General features: G+C 45.8%; 1 protein-coding gene across 1 annotated transcript in view; it reads left to right on the forward strand.

Annotated features, from left to right (window-relative positions):
* Positions 1–8,306: 8,306 nt before the first annotated feature.
* DCHS2 (dachsous cadherin-related 2) overlaps positions 8,307–19,220 on the forward strand; it is a 207,560-nt gene continuing 196,646 nt past the window's right edge. The window contains exon 1 of the mRNA XM_084769764.1: positions 8,307–10,351. Within this exon, the coding sequence (XP_084625890.1) occupies positions 8,393–10,351 (1,959 nt within the window). The 5' untranslated portion in view covers positions 8,307–8,392. The remainder of the gene's footprint in view (positions 10,352–19,220) is intronic.

A 19,220-nucleotide genomic window follows, 5' to 3' on the forward strand; every position in this document is an offset into this window, starting at 1 on the left:
GTGTTTTTCGCACTGGATATTTGTGGGATTGGCAGCGCCTGGGAATTTCCTTTGCTTTCTCTTGCCTAAAATCATTATAATGTACTCTATCTATCTATCTATCTATCTATCTATCTGTCTGTCTTTCATTATATATCTACCTACCTATTTATATGTACATATATTTCAACAAACTTTGCTTTGTTTTAAGAAATGGATCAACTACTATACCTTTATGTAATCAACACCTAGAAAAACACAAAGATTAAATGCTATTTATCCTTTTCATTTGCTAGGGATGCCTTTTATTCAGTTTTATAGAAACACATAAATATTTTAAAATTCCTCTGTGTGAGGGCAACCACACTATGCTTCTACGTGGAATAATCACCTGCTCAGAAGGTGTGAATTTATTGGAATGGAGGGCCAGGTGTCACACCTGCTCTGACAATCCCACTTGTTAAGAACCTGCTCAGCTTGGCTTTGATTTCTCTGTGAAGAAGTAAGTTTGCCTCGTGAGGTTTGGCAACGCGTAGACCCTGTTAGAAAATGGTGTGTGGTTTTGGTTTTCACATCTTACCCGACATATAGGAAAGTTGGAAAGAGTTCAGAGAACAGAAATAAAATGATTAAAGGGTTCAGGAAGTGGGGAGGTGGGTTAACAGCTAAAAAAAGGCTCGCAGGGAAAGAAAGACAAGCAGTGTTGCCAACAATGGAGCCAGGTAAGCCAACCCTCAGTGGCTATACGGCTGAGCATGTTTGATTGCCTTGGTCAGGGGAACAGGAAGAAGGTGGTCAGTCTGACCAATTACGAGGGAGGAGAAAGAAGAAAGTTATAAGAGAGGAGGGTGGCAGGGGGGAAACCAGGCAGCCATTTCTTTAGCCAGGGATTCCTTTTCACACACATAATACAGTCACCCAAAGCAGGGACAACTTCAGACAATGCTCAGTAGTGACAGGGTTACATCCTGAGAAACCTATCCCATCTTGAAAATGATGTAAAAATAGAAATTCCTCCCAATTAACCTTGGGCACCCTAAATGTGTTCATAACACCTAGGCTGTAGTTGGATAAAATTATTGATCCCAAAATCTATTTCATAATAAAGTGTTTATTGATTGCTAATACTTATTTAATCAATGAAAATATCTAAGTTTCAAATTAGTGAAACAGTCTGAAAGGTTGACTGTATTAATAATTTGTCCAATATATGTGTTCCCCAAAATTGGACAGTGCAATACACTGTAGAGTAGGGGTTGCTTGCTCCTGTGATTGTACGGTTGACTGTATTATCACCAGCCCAGGAAAAATACAATTAAAACTGGAAACACAGGAGCACTTTTGTTCTATAATAAAGAAATTATAAACCAAGCAGCACTTGCTGGGGACAGTTCTGTGTGTAACATACATTATCACTTCCACTAGAATTGAAAACATACGTCAATAAGATGTCAGAGTTCCACCCAACACTAGAATGAGATGTTACGCTTTTTTTTCATGTATTTTTCCTGTGTTCCCAGTGAATCAGAGAGAGAACACATGTTGACGCCTGAAACACCCCTACTATGTAAAACTCATCATATTCTGTTGCCTTGAAAAGTAGAAGAAACAAGTATGTGCAGAATCAAAAGGGAACAAAAACTAACACTTTTTTTTTTTTTGAATAGCTTAGAATGTAAAGTATGGGCGAAAACGTAATTACCTATGAAATTTCCATTATATAAGATAGGATTCTAATTTTGCTTGTCTGTCTAAAAAAATCTGGGGGAGCTGGAGAGATGGTTCAGTGGTTAAGGGCACTGGCGGCAGGCAGTTCTAGGGGTCCTGAGTTCAAGTCTCAGCAACCACATGGTGGCTCACAGCCATCTATAATGGGGTCTGATGCCCTTTACTAACTTTCAGGTGTTCGTGCAGACAGGCATTCATATAAATAAATAAATCTTAAAAATTCTATATGTGTGCATATATTCAAGAGTGTTCACACAAGCGCACGAGGGGATGTGTTTGAATATGTGTTCAGGTGGAGACGAGAACTCAACATTGAACATCTTCCTCAACCACCATCTTATTTTTTTCTTTTGTAGAAAGTTTTTTTAGTTAGAAGCAAGTTTTTTTTAAAAAATTATTTATTCTTCAGTAATTTCATATAGGTATTCAATGTGTTTTGATCAAATCAACGACCCTACCTCCCACCCCAGTTCCCTTCCTTTAACTCCTTCCAACATCCTCTTTACATTTCCCTTCCAATTTCACAGAGTCTTCTCTTTTTAAGCACTGGGTGCTTAAAACATGGTGCTTCCAGTATGTGCATGGGTGTAGGGCCATTCCCTGGAGCCTGATAATTTCCCCGGGGTAACATCCCCAAAGAAAATGTGTTCTCCCTCCTCGTAGCTGGGGCTTTTTGAGCTCTTCTTCCACTGCCTTAGAATCTTAACCAGCTTCGTCTTGCGCAAGTCTTGTGAATGCAGTAGTCACAGGTGCTGTGAATTCATGTGCAGTAGGCATGCCACGGACGGAAAACACTGTTTGGCCTCCATATTCTGAAACCTCTGGCTCTTAAGATTTTTCTGCCCCGTCTTCTGCAATGATCCCTGAGTCTCGTGGCAGGGGCAGGGGGAGTGTCCATCTTGTTTTGTGAGGCAGGGTCCCTTCCTGAATCTGGGACTCAGATCTTGGCTGGAGTGGTTGGCCAGCGAGCCCCAGCGTGCCTCTCATCTCTACTTCCCCAGGGCTACATCACAGCATCACTGTGCCAGGCTTTTCACAGAGGTGCTGGGAATCTGAACTCAGCTCTTTGTGCATTTATGGAAAGCACTTTGTAACCTGAGCCATCACCCAGCCAAAGACTCTGATGTTAAGACTGTAAGACTACAAAATGTATGTATATTAAATGCAGGGTTTAAAATTAACTGAATAATTTCTACATAAAAAAACCCCACTGTATAAATTGGGATTACTCAGAACTTTCTTCATCTATCTAAATATCTTCTCTATCTATATGTCAATTTTCTATTATCTACGTACCTACCAAGTATCTATCAATCTACCTATCAAACGTTTAACTAACAATTATCCATCCACCAGTCAACCAATACATCGATCATCTAGTTCTCAAATGTCTATTTACTTATCTTAAACACTGCTTGCTTGTTTTAAGTAATTGGCTGTCCTGACTATGGAAGCTGGTGAGTCCAACATCTATATGCTACCACCGTGGTTTGGATGGGAAGTGCCCTCCCAAAATGTGGTGAAGGCTTCTTCCCCAAGGTGGTGGATTTGGAGTCCATAGAGTTTTTTGTTTTGTTTTGGTTTTTTGTTTTTTAAAGCAAGTAAGACTTAGTGGTGAGGGCCCTTTGCCTCACCGAGGGTGTGGTCTTAAGGGAGACTCTGTCACTCCAGACACTTCCTTTTTTTGTTCTTTGCCATGTGTTGGCAAAATTTCCCTCTGCTATATACTCACTCCACGAAGTGCTCCCTCACCCACAGCAACAGGAACAACTGATGATGTTATGAAACATCGAAATAGATGAACTAAAATAAACATAGTTCTTTAGATAAAGTAATAGAGGGTAATAGTGTCGGGCGTTTTGTTAAAGAGATAGAGACAAACATAGACAGTTTAGCATGCTAGAAGCTCAGTGGGGATTTATATGCTACGCTACAGTCTTGAGATGGGATACTCTTCTCCTTTTTGTTTGAAAGGCCTTCAAATGATTAAATGATGCCCCCGCCCCATTATAAAGGGTAGGCTCCTTGACCTCCATGACCTGATTATGAATGTTGACAAAATTATGTCATAGAGATAGTTAGATTGGGATGTGACCGAATGATGAGGCACTATGGCCTAGTCAACCCGACCTAAAAAATGGAATTATCTCAAGCTCCAAATATTCTTTGGTTCATTTTCCCTAGCTCCAATGCTAAGTGGAGTCCCTGACATTGTGGTCCTCAGAGGGTCTGCTCTGGGGAAAATGCCCGAAAGCTTCCACATCCCACGCTTTTCTAAGCACTTGCCTTCAACTTTCGTTTCTGAAGAGCTGATGTCCTTTTTGTCACGCTCCTAAGCAATCTCTTCCTGTGGCCGCTCATTTCCACAAATACGTCATATGTCCCGGAAATGCATTTTGCAACTTGCCCAGCTTGTTCTCAAACTCCCTGTATCTGTGCTGCTCTCCAGGAGAACTCAGAAGGCTTAAGGGAAACTGCAGAGGAAAACAGCCAGCAGAGGGCTCGACAAGTGACCATGAAGCCCAGAGCATGGGACCCACTGCACTACTCACCACCTATGTGACTTTGGTCACATCACCTTGAATGTCCCCCGAAGCTCAGTTTCCTCACCTGCAAGACAAAGCTAACCACTATAATTCTTGTCCTAAAGGGTTATCATGAGGTGCTCTCAACTCTGCTTTGAGCATTTTTACAGCTGTTTATTCCATTTAATTATTACAATGCAAAGAACTGTCTTCACTCAAGGAGGAAGTGATTTTCAAGAGTCTATTGTTCTATTGAGTCTATGTGTTCTATTGAGTCTATAGAGTACCCAATGAGGATATGCCCCCACCCTCTCTAGCTGCCATTGGTTTTTGCTCACGATTGTGGGAATTTTACACTCTGAGAGCTGAGGCGTGAGGGCTGAGATTACAACCTACTCGTAGAACATTTTCCCCACAAAAATAAGGCCACATGCTATTATCACAGGGTGCTTCCTGTTTGTAATCTCCTCACACAGGCTCTTTTCAAGTTCCAAATATCCTTGCACTGCTCCTACTTAAAGGCACAGAAACTTAGTAAAACTCCATAGCCTGTCTTACTTTATTGAGCAGGGTGGGGCTTAGCCAGCTTCAAAGGCACAGGAGTTCACCAGTCACATCACCATTTCTCCTTCATAGGCTCTGCCATTGACCAGGCTCTTGCAGGGCATTGAGACCGTATCACCAAAAGCTGCTTTCACGTGTTTTAGAAACTGTCTCCCTTTCTTTAGAGAACTGGACTTTTAGTATAGAAATTAAAACATTCAGGGAAGGGTACTGAGAAATGGCCAGGAAGCCTGAGATTGCATGTGTGTGTTCCGATCACAAAACCAGGGACCGACCAGAAGGAAAGCAGGCATCCAAAGACTCAACTTTCCATTTGTTTCCAAAGTAAACCTCTGTTAACAAAATGTGTGTCAGTGCCACATGCAGAGAAAGATCCTGCTTTTTCTTTTAGTCTCAAGGAAATATTGGACAACAATACAGTTTACAAGATAGATTGAAAAAGTTCAAAGTAGCAGGTCCAGGGAGCTTCTTCGTAGGATGAGTAAAACCACCAAGGCAAAGCTGGGATCCACCACAGTGAAGAGCTCAGGGCCAATTGATTTTTTTAGTTGTGGTTTCTTTCTTTCTTTCTTTTTTCTTTCTTTCTTTCTTTCTCTCTCTCTCTCTCTCTCTCTCTCTCTCTCTCTCTCTCTCTTTCTTTTCGGATGAATTGAAAAAATAATTTATTCAGATTACATCCTGATTGTTATCCCCTTGTATCTTCTTGTTCCCCCCTCCCTCCCTCTTTCACCCTATTCCCCTCCCCTAGACCTGTGACAGAAGGGGACCCCCTTCTCCACCATATGATCATAGCCTATCAGGGGAATAGCCTGCTTCACCTTCCTCTGAGTGCTACCAGGCCTCCTCACCAAGGGGAAGTGGTCAAATAGGGGACACCAGTGTTCATGTCATAGGCAGTCCCTGCTCTTCCCACATCTGTGGAGAATGTGCTGTCCATTGGCTAGATCTGACTAGGGAGGAGGTCTAAGTTTACTGCATGCATTGTCCTTGGTTGGTACAGCAGCAGTTTGTGCAGGCCCCTCTGGATCCAGATCTGCCAGCCTTGATGGTCTCCTTGTTGGGTTCTCGAACCCTCTGGGTCCTTCTATCTCCACATTCTCCCATACCACTCTCACCTGGAGTCCCAACAGCTTAGTTGTGGTTTCAAAGCTATTACTGCCTGTCAGTTATTCCAGCCACTGGATACATTTAGTGAAGAGTCACCTGTCATGCGCTCTCGAAGGTGGTGGGATAGAGCAGTGCTTCCGCTCTGAGAGGAGGGTTAGATTGGAGTAACAAAACAAAAAGATGAACCAAAGAGCATCTCTCGGGTCCTCAAAGGTAATCTGAATGAACTATGATGTGAGGATGGAGGTTTACCTGGGAGGGGCCATAGAAGGAGAGAGAGAGAGAGAGAGAGAGAGAGAGAGAGAGAGAGAGAGAGAGAGAGAGAGAGAGAGAGAGAGCCCTAGACAGGAAGCTCAACAACTCAAAGTTTCTGTGAGCAGGAGAGGAGAGCATGGCAGGCAGTTTAGGAAGGAGCCTGAAATAGTCCGAGCGTTAATGAGGCAATCCTGCAAGTTCTGAAACAAGGGTTAAAATGGCTTGTGTTGCCTTTAAAAACTCAATCTGAATGCTTGGTGGAGAACCAAAGAGACAGGTGTTGTTGTTGTTGGTGGTGGTGGTAGTGGTGGTGATGTGTGAGACTCCTGGTGCCTTTGTATTAGGTGGGAAAGAAGGCTTCAAAGTCTCAAGCATGGGCACCGAATGTTTAAGGGCACACTTTATTGATACAAAGAAGGGCGACTGTATTTTTTTTAATAACATCTCTATTTACAACACATCCACGGCACAGAAAAATCATCGTATTATTATTTTGTCAGAGGTGCGGTGTGGTGTGGCTGCTGATTAGCAGGGGCAAGCATAGAGCATTGAAAATAAAAGGGCGTTCCTCTGGGCTTACTGGGGACCACTCTGCTGTCTTTTTGGCCTTCCCTCTAGCACAGAACAGTATCTAGGAAATTAATTCTTCCTTCTGGCCGAAATTGCCAAATTGCACAAAACCTTTTGCTACATATGGCCGGCCATTCTCAAGAGGGCAGATTCCTTCGGTGGAGCATGCTTTATTGCAGGCCATTTATCAGTTTCTTCTGATAATTATGGATAACTAGAGGGAAACCAACCGGTGACTGTGCAGGCTGAGTGAAATCCTCTTTCGGTTCAGCCCCAAGCTACTTTGAAAGAAGTATCAGCTGCAGAGCTTCGAAAAGTTCTTCTCTCAGGGATGGAGGTAGAGGTTAGCTTCTGGGCCTTAAGCCGCAAGGTCTGTCTGCCCATAAATCATCATCATTAAATATGCTGGGAAGTTCGATGGCGCCGCATGCCTAAAAAGCTTTGCAAGCCTCATCCACTGTTGTCATCGTCGGTGGCAGAGGGGAGTGACAAGACGCTAGCATGTCGCTGAATGGTAGGGCGGCATAATAAAGCGTGCTTTGCACCATGTGTGTCACAGATTTTTCGGGGCTTCTGGAAGGTTTTTTTTTCTCCTTCTTTTCTTTCTTCACTCCCCTCCCTCCCCAAGTTCCGCCTTCCCGGCTTTGCAATCAAACTGGCCCCAGCTGTGCACCGGCCTTTGACTCCATCTGTCCTTCCGCTGGGGAGGAGGCTCCCTCGCCAAACAGAGAACACAAGTTTGGCTCCCTAAAGTGATCATAATAACCCTTACCTTCCTCGGAGCCACGGCAAGCCAGATGGACAGGCTGTCCAGAGGATGGAGAGGGAGCCTGGGGACAGACTGCTGGCCTCCGCCCCCACCCTAGTATACACTGCACGCAAAGCGGCGCCGCCAGACAACCCACCCGCGCTTCCTCCACCAGCACCAATGTCCGAGGCTGCTTGTCCAAGCAGCTCTGGCTCCTTTTTCGTCCATCTACAGAGGTGAGAATCGCAGGTTGGAATTCACTCTGGTGCGAGCCGCATCACGCACACACCAGGAAGGGACTGGCAAGTAGGAGGTCGGGCCGGAGGGGGTGTCGCGCAGTCCCCTGCGCGTCAGAAGACGCCAGAGGTGTGTGTGAGGGGAGGGGGGAGCGACCACCCCTGGACCAGCCTGCTGCGGGAGCGGTCCCTCCCACCGTTCCTCCCGCCCTACGCCCTCTCTCAGCCTCCCCGCCTTTACTCCACCCCTTTCCCGGCCGGATCTCCTTCCTCCCTCTGTGCGCGCTTTAAATAATTTCCTCCTTTTTGGCAAAAGAAATAATGCACCTGACTTTACCAGGGGGAAACAACCAGCCGAGCAGAACAAGAAACAGATGTAAAAGGAATAGAAGAAGAGAGAAAAAGCGATGGGACTCTTTTAAAGGCAACCAAGGGCTGGAGAGGTGGCCGCAGCGGCAGAGGCAGCAAGAGGCGCCCCCGCCGGCGTGAGCTGCGGGCAGAGGACGTCTGCACCAGTTGCAGATGTCACGCCGGGAACTCCTAGGTCTTTTGATTTGTTTGCAAAACAAAGTCTTTTCTTCTCTGGCTCAGACATTGAAGAGGCTCCTGGATTGTTCTCTGATTCTCACACAACCTGGGAGCTACCCGGAACCTTCCTAAAGAGCCCAACTGGGCGGAGGATGGGCGAAGGGCGTCAGCCGGCGGGGTCACCCCGTGAGCGGCCCCGCGGCGCCAGCGCCCCGGCACAGCTCTCGCTGCTTAGGTTTTTCGTGTACTCATGGCTATGGGCTGCGTCGGGCTCTTCTGCCCAGGTGTTCAACCTTAGCCTCTCTGTGGACGAGGGGCTGCCCCCCGACACCCTCGTGGGCGACATTCGCGCAGGGTTGCCAGCCTCGCAGCAGCAGGAAGGGAATGGCTTTTTTCTGTCGGAGGACTCGGGTGACTCTCCTCTGCTGGACGACTTCCACGTGCACCCGGACACTGGCATCATCCGCACCGCGCGGCGTCTGGACCGCGAGCAGCGGGACCACTACAGTTTCGTGGCCGCCACACTGTTGGGAGAGGTGGTGCAGGTGGAGATCCGGGTCAACGACGTGAACGACCATTCTCCTCGCTTTCCCCGTGACTCCCTGCAGCTGGACGTGTCGGAACTCAGCCCTCCAGGGACAGCTTTCCGTCTGCCAGGTGCCCAGGACCCGGACGCGGGGCTGTTCAGCATCCAGGGCTACACCTTGCTGCAAACGTCCGACCTGCCCCAGGACACCGCAGGACCCTTCTTCCAGTTGCGCTACGGGACTCCTGGGCTACCAGCGTCGGCGCTCCAGTCCTCACCACCCCTGGAGCCCTTAGACTTGGTGCTGTTGCGGCGCTTGGACAGAGAGGCGGCAGCTGCTCACGAGCTGCACGTTGAAGCGTGGGATGGTGGCAGCCCTCGGCGCACTGGCCGCCTGCACGTGCAGCTGCGTGTGTTGGATGAGAACGACAACCCGCCAGTTTTCGAGCAGGGAGAGTACCGAGCTGCAGTACGCGAGGACGCCCAGCCTGGCACTGAAGTGTGTCGCGTGCATGCCACGGACCGCGACTTGGGGCTTAATGGCTTGGTACGCTACAGCATCCGGGAGCGGCAAGTGCTGGTGGCTGGCGCAGGCGGCTGGCCACCGGGCGATCCAGGATATTTCTCAGTGGAGGAGCTGAGCGGCATAGTGCGGGTGCAGAGACCATTAGACCGCGAAGAGCAGACCTGGCACCAGCTGGTGGTCCAGGCTCGCGATGGGGGCGCCGAGCCAGAGGTAGCTACCGTGCGCGTGTCCATTGACGTCCTGGATGTCAATGACAACCCGCCTGCCATCCACCTGCTCTTTCTCACCGAGGGAGGCATGGCCAGTGTCTCTGAGGGCGCCCAGCCAGGCGACTATGTGGCTCGAGTCTCGGTGTCCGATGCGGATGGCGACCCAGACAAGGAAGAGGAGGCTGTCGGGGTGCTTGGGGCAGGCCGTATCAAGCTGTCCTTGGAAGGTGGGAACGGAGCCTTTGCGCTGCGGCCAGGTGGTCCTCCTGGAGTATTTTTCCTTTGCATCGAGGGTCTCTTGGACAGGGAAAGCCAAGATTTATACGAGTTACGATTAGTGGCCACGGATGCAGGGTCCCCACCGTTGAGCACGGAGGAATCACTGCTGCTCTGGGTGTCAGACCTCAACGATCAGCCACCTGTCTTTAGCCAGGAGCATTACTGGGCCTCGGTGTCCGAGGCCGCGGTCCCAGGCACATCAGTTGTTTGGGTCAGCGCTTTGGATGGCGACCAGGCTGGCACTGATCACGCTAGGCTGCGATATGCCCTAGTGCACCTCTCGGATTCCTGCGACTCTGAGGCTCTGTCACCCAAGGCAGAGTGTGTGCCATCCTTCAGCATCAACCCTGACAGCGGTTTGATCAGCACTCTCCGAGCTCTAGACCGAGAGGTCCAGGCAGCAGTGGAGCTGAGAGTGGTGGCCCAGGACCTCGGAGAGCCGCCACTTTCTGCCACCTGCTTGGTGAGCATTACTGTGGACGATGTAAATGACAACGAACCCGTTTTCCTGAGGCAGATGTATAACGTCACCCTGGCTGAGCACACTCCAGTTGGACATTGCTTTCTACAGGTGAGTGTATCAGGCCTCTGGCCCCAGCTCATGGCCTGGGATGGATGATGAGGATGTGAATCTGTCTGGGGACATGTGACAATGGGTGATTGTATCCTGAGGGCTCCCCAGGTCTTGGCCCTGTGATTTCTAAAGGTCTTTTCTCCATCTCAGGAGACTTTTTTTTCTTGCATTTTTCTCCAGAAAGCACAGTTTCCTTCATGCTGGACTGCCTCCAAATTTCAGTGGGAGGGGCCACCTATTACCCCAAAGTAGCTAATGGGCCATAGGCAACGGCACACACTTTTGAGACCTGTCTGTGGCATCTCGGAACTCAGGTTAGCCTTCACATTTTGAGACATTGAAAGCCTTTTGAGTGACCACCTCCAAAGTCCTCCTTAAATCCCTTCCGACCTTCCACCAAGGAGAGACTTGATACCCTATGAGCATATACAGGGGGAGGAGGTCCCCCTCAGACACAGACATAGAGGAGGGGAGGGGAGTAGGGGGGAAGTGGGAGGAAGGGAGGAATGGGAGGATACATGGGATGGGCTAACAACTGAGATGTAATATGAATAAATTAATTTAAGAAAATAAAAATAAAAAAAAGAAAAAAAAATTAAAAAAAAATCCCTTCCCACCTTCTCTGGGAGTTATCAGAGGTTACTGTGACTTCAAGTCATGACAACTTTCATGTTGTAGGCTGAGATCCTTCAAGTGAGCACTTCAGCTCTGGAGGAGCAGAGTCACTCCAGTCACCTTGGTTATTCCAGGCCCTGTCTGTGCTTTGCTGTTTGACTTTGGTGTGTGTGTGTGTGTGTGTGTGTGTGTGTGTGTGTGTGTCCCCTGATCTTCAGTCTGTCCCTCCTCATAGCTTCAAGTGCTATTGTTTACCTGGTGTGAGAGAAGCAAATTTCCAAGCTTGACTTAGTCACTCCAGGAAATAAGGAGGCTAAAGCTGCCTGCCCACTGGCTCAGACTTTAATCAGCATTGAGCCGAAGTAGATTTCACACCTCTGCTCTGTGCTCCTTCCTGGCTTTTCTGTTAGAACCCCCAGGCTTTAGCTTATATAAAGCATTCCCCTGATAACCTTTAGATAAGCGAGGAACTTCCATACTGTAAAAATGGGTTTCGTGGTTGCTTCTGTCTTCTTAGCTTTGCAGTTAACAGTGATCTTCATCCTTTTTTAGCTCCCAGCTCATGACCATATGGGGTAGTAGGACAGAATATGGGGGCTTAAAAGGTGGGGCAACAGTTAAAGGTTTCTAAACTCCCCAAGACCAGAATTAATTCAAAATGAAAGGTAAACTGAGTCGGAGGTGTTCCTTATGTCATGTGACTTCACTACAGCCTTGTTTCTGAACATAGAGCATGTGTACTTGGTATTACATATGCCTGTAGTTCACGTGGCACCGGTGAACATTGCCAGGAAGACCTGTGTTCAGACTGAGACTCTCATTTGAATTGAAGTGTTTATTCTTAATTTTTATTATTTTTTACTATATGTAGTAAATTTGTATATATGTTTATTAAATACATATAAATAAATATCTATGAATAAACTCATATATATATATATATATATATATATATATATATATATATATATTCTGTTTACCGAAGGTTCAGGGTTTGTTGTAGGCATAGTTGGCTTTGGACTTAGAGATAGATTTCTACCTCCCAAATTGTGGGATTACAAGCCTGTATTATTTGAATTTTTGTTCTTATAAACACAATACTTTAACTGTAGAAAATAAATATATTTTAACACTTCCCCATTGTATAGACAACAAATTTGTGTACCCTTGGGTTATTTTGTGTTAGAATGTTTGATTTTGAAAACTGCTGTCTGAGTTGTTGACTTTCATTAGCAACTGTTCAATGAATTTTGACTTGGGGTTAATGGAAAATTTAAAATACTTTTTGACATACATCTGCAATGGTGTACTGTATGTTTTTGTGAACCCATGATCTTAGCATTAGTGGTTACAAGATCAAAATGTGGATCAGTTCTGAAAAACACTAAAGACCTCCTACATCCTGCAATATCCAACACTGCCAAGAGCTAATTCCTTGTGCAGAATTAAACAAGAACGGCCATTGTATTAGCGTGCAAATTTGGTTTTGCCTTTAATTGATGGTAAAATTATCTGTGTACCAAACAATTGTGCCAAAACAAATTTATTTATGACTTACCATCAGCAGATGTTTAATCTAATTACCTGTCTTATATACATAGAGGCCCCGTGTAATATAACGATGTCACGCATAGCGTAAGAGTCTCCACTCTAGCTGATCAGCGGCTCTCAGTTATTCAAAGGCGGCTTGAAAAGCAGTTACTACTCGCTGCTGTCACAGCCAAGTCCACGAGTATCGGTAGCTAACACCACCAAAGAGTGTTTCATCCCTTCGCCAGACAGTCTAATGTCATAAAGGCTAGAGGTCACCGGCTGCTTAAGAAGGAGAAAGCCTTGGGAGTGACTTGTATGAGTTCTAGCAATTATTCAGAGGTCAGCCATGCAGAGGTAGGAATCCTGCAGAAGAGGTTGAGGCATGGAGGAGCCCATGGTGCCCAGTGTCCAAAGACAGTGCCATCAGACGTCAACTATGAAGTCATGACAGGGGAAAGGTTGGGCAGGGTGATTTCCAAGAGTTCTTCTACCTGGGAGGTCTGATGGTCTTGGCATGCTAACAAATAAAACGTAGCTTCATTTGCAGGAGAAAAGATGGCTTCACTGTGACTCTTAGGATGAGAACTTATCTGTAGAGTTGTTTCTAAGACTGTGAACTGGATCTGTCACCAGAGATGACTTCGTCCACTCATGTCTCCATGTGAATGGATCCATCATGGTGGGTCATCTGGGCACAAGCTGTATCTCTGACAGCCCCAGCTTCCCAGTGGGTGTGAGATGTCTGGAAATCCCAGGCATCCGGTCTAGCCACTGAAGAGCTGTAGAGATCCTCTGCTCACTTGACTCTGGTGGCTCCCTCTAGCTGTGACTGTGCCCTAAATTCCAGGGTGCTTCCCCTCTGTGTTTTCATTCTCTCCTTCTTTCTTTCCCTCTCTCTTCCTTTTACCCACTTTCTTTCTGTGGTCCCTTTTAAGATTTAAGTATAGAGCCTCACTACATAGTCCAGAACTCCATATCCTTCTGCCTCAGAATTCCACATAATGGTATTAAAACTATGCCCAAATAACCCTTCCTCTTTTTAAGTTGCTTGTCTCGAGTGTTTTGTTATAGTAATGGAAAGCTGACTATGATAGTTCTGTGGGCACTTGCCTCGATGTCTTCATTCCTTCTCCCTACCTGCTCCTTATGGAAAAACCCCTTCTTAACGATATGCTACCCAGACTTCCTTTCAGTGTCTTGGTATTGCCATGGTCTAGACTAGCTCTCCTCAAACTTTTCCACTGGCTGTTCCTTTGTTCTGAGAAAATTTTATGTGATCTCTCACATAAAGGTATATAACATAAGTATACAAATTAAACATCTAAAATAATTGATTAGTATACATTTATATTAACATGTATTAAAGAAAATTTCATAATAAAGAAAGAAATGTGTTTGATTAATTTTACATAAAGAATTATCTCTTGGGTGCATATTTAATCTTGCGGCATGTAGAATATCTCCAGTATTTTCTGAGTTAATCCATAGTTTGGTCTTATGATCACCATTGCTGAAACGCTGCATAGCATAAATAATGTAGTACAAGATGGCAGACGTATGTTTGGGGGCGGGGGATAGTTCAGAAATGCTGTCTTAATCTCAACCAAAACCCATTGAATGATTTTTTTAAAAAATGAAAGTCAAGTCAGCAACTTAGACAGCAGCTTTTTAAAAAATCAAACATTCTCACACAAAACAATGCAATTTGTTCATGCTAAGGAATGAAGGGCGGAACATATTAAAAGTCTTTGTTTTCTGTAATTAAAACAACATTGTATGAACAGGAGAAGCCACACTAGCACACACACTATTCCGGAATCCAAGATGCTGCATTTCAGGCAGCGTTTGTAACTCTTGCCTTGTGTCTTGGCAGGCGTGGTGCAAAATGCACATGCTGGGTGTTTTGAACTAAAGCTGCAATGAAGTTGCACCCGGAAACATGGTTTGCTGCCACAAACTCCCTGGGTTCACTGCATGTTGAATTTTCACTTAACTTTTGGTTGCTGCTCATTTAGAAACTTTCTACTTTTTCCAAATGTTTTGTGGAACCCCCCCTCTCTCTCACACACACATGGATTTTGGGGGGCTGTGACAAACAATTTTAAAAGCTGTGGCTTTGACAGAGAGGGATTCACCCTGACATCCAACTGCAGTCCTCACCCAGTTCAGGTGACTGGCCTGAGAGTACTTTTCCTCAGATTACTGCCCCCAAAAAGCTAGCTTCAGTCTCCTAAACCAGCTCCCCTCCATCCCACAGCCTCTACTTAGAACCAGATCTTCTTCTTTTTTTTTTTTAAGATTTATTTATTTATTATGTATACAGTGCATACATCACATTATAGATGGTCATGAGCCACCATGTGGTTGCTGGGAATTGAACTCAGGACCTTTGGAAGAGCAGTCCGTGCTCTTAACCTCTGAGCCGTCTCTCCAGCCCCCTAGAACCAGATCTTAAAACTATATTACCCACAGCTCTCATGCCCGAGGGACATAAGCATGGGCACAAAGCTGTTTTTTCCTAGCCCCTCAAGAATCAGGAAAATTGATCCACTAACTCACCTATTTAATCAAACATTTGTTGGTTAAAGGGAAGCAGGTGGATAAATACTTACAGAGTTCCCGTTACACGTCCAGCATAAGCAGGTCCATCAGAGCTTGCGGCCCAGTGTTCTCTCTTTACCTGGCCTAACTCTGCCTGCCAAACAGCCTTTCTCTGTGTTCTTCTCCTGCGCAGCCAATGGGTTCTTCGGCCCTGTTATCCCTGGGGTGTTTTGGACTTGTGCCTACCTACTTTCTATTTTCTGGATGCATCTGCCCCAACCCCCATCTTTTCTCTCACTGCCTTTCTTCCTGCCTCTCTCCTGTGTGTCCTTCCTGTCTTCTACCACATCACGGCTCAGGATGGCAGAGAGCTTTCTGCAGCTTTTGTTTTCCCAGAACCCTACTTCCTCATCGGAAGGGTCAACCTCTCTTAAAAGCTTCACATTCCCCCTCCTTCCCTTCCTCCCTCCCTCTTTTCCTTCCTCCCTCCCTCCCTCTCTCTCTCCTTCCTCCGCTCCATCCCGCCTCCCTCCCCCTTTCTGCCCTGGCTGGGGTACATCTCCATTGCAGTATTTGGCATCTCAAATCTAATATTTTCCAATGTAACTGCACTGCCCTCTTTACTTCTTTTTCATTCCCTCTCCCTTACCTCCGTTAGAACTCGTGTCTACTCAAGTCACTTTTGTCAAACACTGAGGAAAAATAAATAAGAAACAACATAAAAAAACTTCTTTCCTCAATATCCTGTAAGGAAATAGTACAGTCTCCTCTAAATGTCCCCATCTGCATCTCTCAGATGCATCCATAGTGAAGCTCTTACTTTTCTTAGTGTACCTCTCAATAAAGGCATTCATATGCTTGGTATATGTCAGTACTCTTGTGTTTGCTGTGAGTTGGAGGGAGTAATGCTGCACCTTGGTGAAAATTAGAAGGATGAAGGGCAAAACCATGTCCCATGCCAATATACTGGGGGTGGGAGAGGATTTTTATATTGAAAATTAGGGCTGTTTCCACATCACAGTGTCCGTGGATAGATTGGTGTAGGAAGGGTGCTTGGACAGGGACCAGTAGAGATGAGTTCTGCCACCTGGGGTGATGTGGAGAAATCAGTACTGGAGCACTGTGTGCCCCATGCCTAGGAAAGACTAAGCTGCTGTTGTCTTGCTTCTAAGTCATGCTGTCTTTGGGAATTGTTTCTTTTGAACTAATCTTAGTCTTTAGTAACATCTGGTGCTGAACTCTGCCCTAGGGGTTGACATGATCAATAGGGAGGTTGTTCATCAGTTCTGTACTTGTCAAGGGCTGAGCAGTGATCATGGCTAGGGATAGGAAGGAAGTGAACAAAGGTGGCACCGAGGAACAGTTTGGGGGCCTTGTATCAAGAGGCCATGCCAGCTTTGGAAAAGAGACTTTACTGAGGGAGAAAGTCTTTTCTACGTCTCAGCACCACTTTGATTTCCCCCAGGTCTGACCACAGTACTGGGAAAGACCTTCAGAGTTTCCTATATGTGTCCTTTGTCTTTTCTTTTTTCCTGTTGCCGTCACCCTGGCTCTGACTACCATCACTCCTTGCCCACTCCCTGCTTGCTTGCAGGCATGGTCATTCAGTGGCTTCTTGTTCTTTGTTCCTGTTCCTTCCTTAATGCTTTTCTGTTATTTTTTCAGTAGTGGTGGTATGGTGGTGGTGGTGGTGGTTGTGGTTGTGGTTGTGGTTGTGGTGATGATTGTGGTGGTTGTTGTGGTGGTGGTGGAGTGTGTGTGTGTGTGTGTGTGTGTGTGTGTTACAGTTGTCCTCCTGCGTAAGTAGAAACAATGGATTCTAGGTGCCTTGATGGAATCCACTTTACTGGTACTTGAGTCATCAGCACTTTCTCTCTCACAAGCTAGGGAACAGAGCTGAAGCTACACAGCAAAGGAGGTGCTGCAGGAGGGTGGTAGCTGGTCCAGGTTCTCCCTCATTCCTTCGTGAATTTATTGTCAAGTTCATTCCTCGCTGTTGTTGTCATCTTTGGTTCTTTGACATCTATGGTCTGCTTTGCTCTGCCTGTTCTTACCTCTTGTCTCCCTCACTGGGATGCGGACACTCTTAGTGTTGGCCGCACACACATATTCACTTAGTGCACACCACCTTTGATGTTTATATTTTTATTGCCTGTGAAGGTTAGCATTATTTTGGATAAAGAGAGTCCAGCCTTCCTGCTCATATGCACAAGATTAAGATGTTTCCGTGACAATCGTGTGTGCTTCCATTCAAAATATGTCTAGGTCACATACTAACTAGCATCTTCTCTGGTTTTCTGGCCGATACAGCTTAGGATCTTAGTTACTGGTGTGTGTGGTAGGTGCCCTTGGCTTTGCTTGTGGACCTGTTTTAGGCACTCTGGATGACCTTGATAGCCTTTGTATTCCGTCTCCCACCCAACTACTAAGCATGACTTTTCTTGTCCGTGGGATGTGACCACATACGCTTGAGTAGGCATGAAAAGGAGAAGTGTAATGCGGAATCTGTGGGCTGCATCTCTGGCTATATGGCTTTGTATTCTATGCTGGGATTAAAGGTGAGTGACAATACATGACAGTGTTCATAGCGTAGAAGATGTGATGAGATAGCACACGGTGATAGAAAATATGGACCTTGGAATGAAGGTACCTGGGTCTGGATCTCTGGTCTACTTCTTACTAGCCTACAATGTGTTTTGTTTCCTTATCTGCAAGACATAGCTAGCAATAGCATCAGTCTGCTTGTTTTGTGGATAAAGAACGAATGCACAGATGTTTAGAGCAATTCTTGACTTATAAGAAGTGCATAATGCATGATCTATACATTTGTATGTGTGTGTTCACATGCAGGTGTATGTAAAAAACACTCGTCGATGCATGTGCAGCATGTTGTGGTGGTCAGTGGGCAGCTTTTCAGTCCTTCCAACTTGTTTTGAGGCAAGGTCTCTCTGGTCTCTGCAGCTGCCCTGTAAACTGGCCCACAAGATGCCATCTGATTCTCCTGTATCCACCTCACATATCACAGAAGCATCCCAGAAGTGTTATGCAGCTCTAAGAAAGAGGGAAAGCCATGTTATGTAAGTGCTGATGGAGGCCTTGGTATGTGTCACAGGTCCCTAGGTCCCTTACTCTAAAGTCTCCACCAACCAAAGTTAAACGGAGTACTAGCATCAAGCAAACTCAGGGAGGCATGACATGATTCTGGTCTCCAGGGAGCCTCAGTCTTGCTCTGCTTCCTGGGGAGGGCTCTTTGGTCCTTGTATTGAAATGAACTTTGCCTAGAGTCATGACCCTCAGATGTCATGTCTTGACTTTGCTACATACAGTTTCCCCTAACTTTTCTGCCCACAGTTCTTCATCCACAGAATGCCACAGTTGTGTTTAACACATCAATGTAAAGCTAGGAGAGAATTGATATTTTCTGGTAGAAAGTAACACGTTTAGAGTTATGGGACGACACCACAAATTCAGAGGTTTTGTATAGTGATATACACGTGTTTATTGATAGCCTGTGGTAATTTCTTCTCAATGTGGCTGAAGGCGTGTGTGTGTGTGTGTGTGTGTGTGTGTGTGTGTGTGTGTGTGTGTGTGTAAAAATGTATGGTGCTTTCCTGGGGACTGACATCGCCAAAAGAGAATCACTTGGGAAGGCCTTGGAAAATTGTGATCAGTAAGATTTCCTTCCTCTGAGAATTGAAATCCGACAATAAATTAACTTCATTAACAACTAAACACCAGGCCTCTCCTAATGGGGCACTCTCCTTATAAATTAAGAATGAGCAATGGTAGAAGTAATTTATGTTTTCATAGCACTTTGGGGAAATTAGCTAGATCATATATACAAATACATATAAATATATGCATGTAGGTTTTCAGATGCCAGGTTATTTGAATCTTACCGAGTTGAAACCTTGATGTAAAAGAAACATGCTCTCTCCTTTTCTAAAGGGAAATGGAGGGGGAATGGATGGGGAGGGAGGGGGCTAGGGGGATGGAGGGGAAACTGAGCTCGGGATGTATTATATAAGAGAATAAATTGATAATAATAAAAAGGAGCATGTGTTCAAAATTAAAAGTAGAATAAGTGGGCATTGTCACAAACATGACATCTATTTAGTGCCTGGGACTCAACATCTGGAAGGGAGCCTGGTGTTGGCAAGGAAGTCATAGGAAAAGT

The sequence above is a fragment of the Acomys minous genome, assembly GCF_964271855.1.
Source record: "Acomys minous genome assembly, chromosome: 19".
NCBI lineage: Eukaryota > Metazoa > Chordata > Mammalia > Rodentia > Muridae > Acomys > Acomys minous.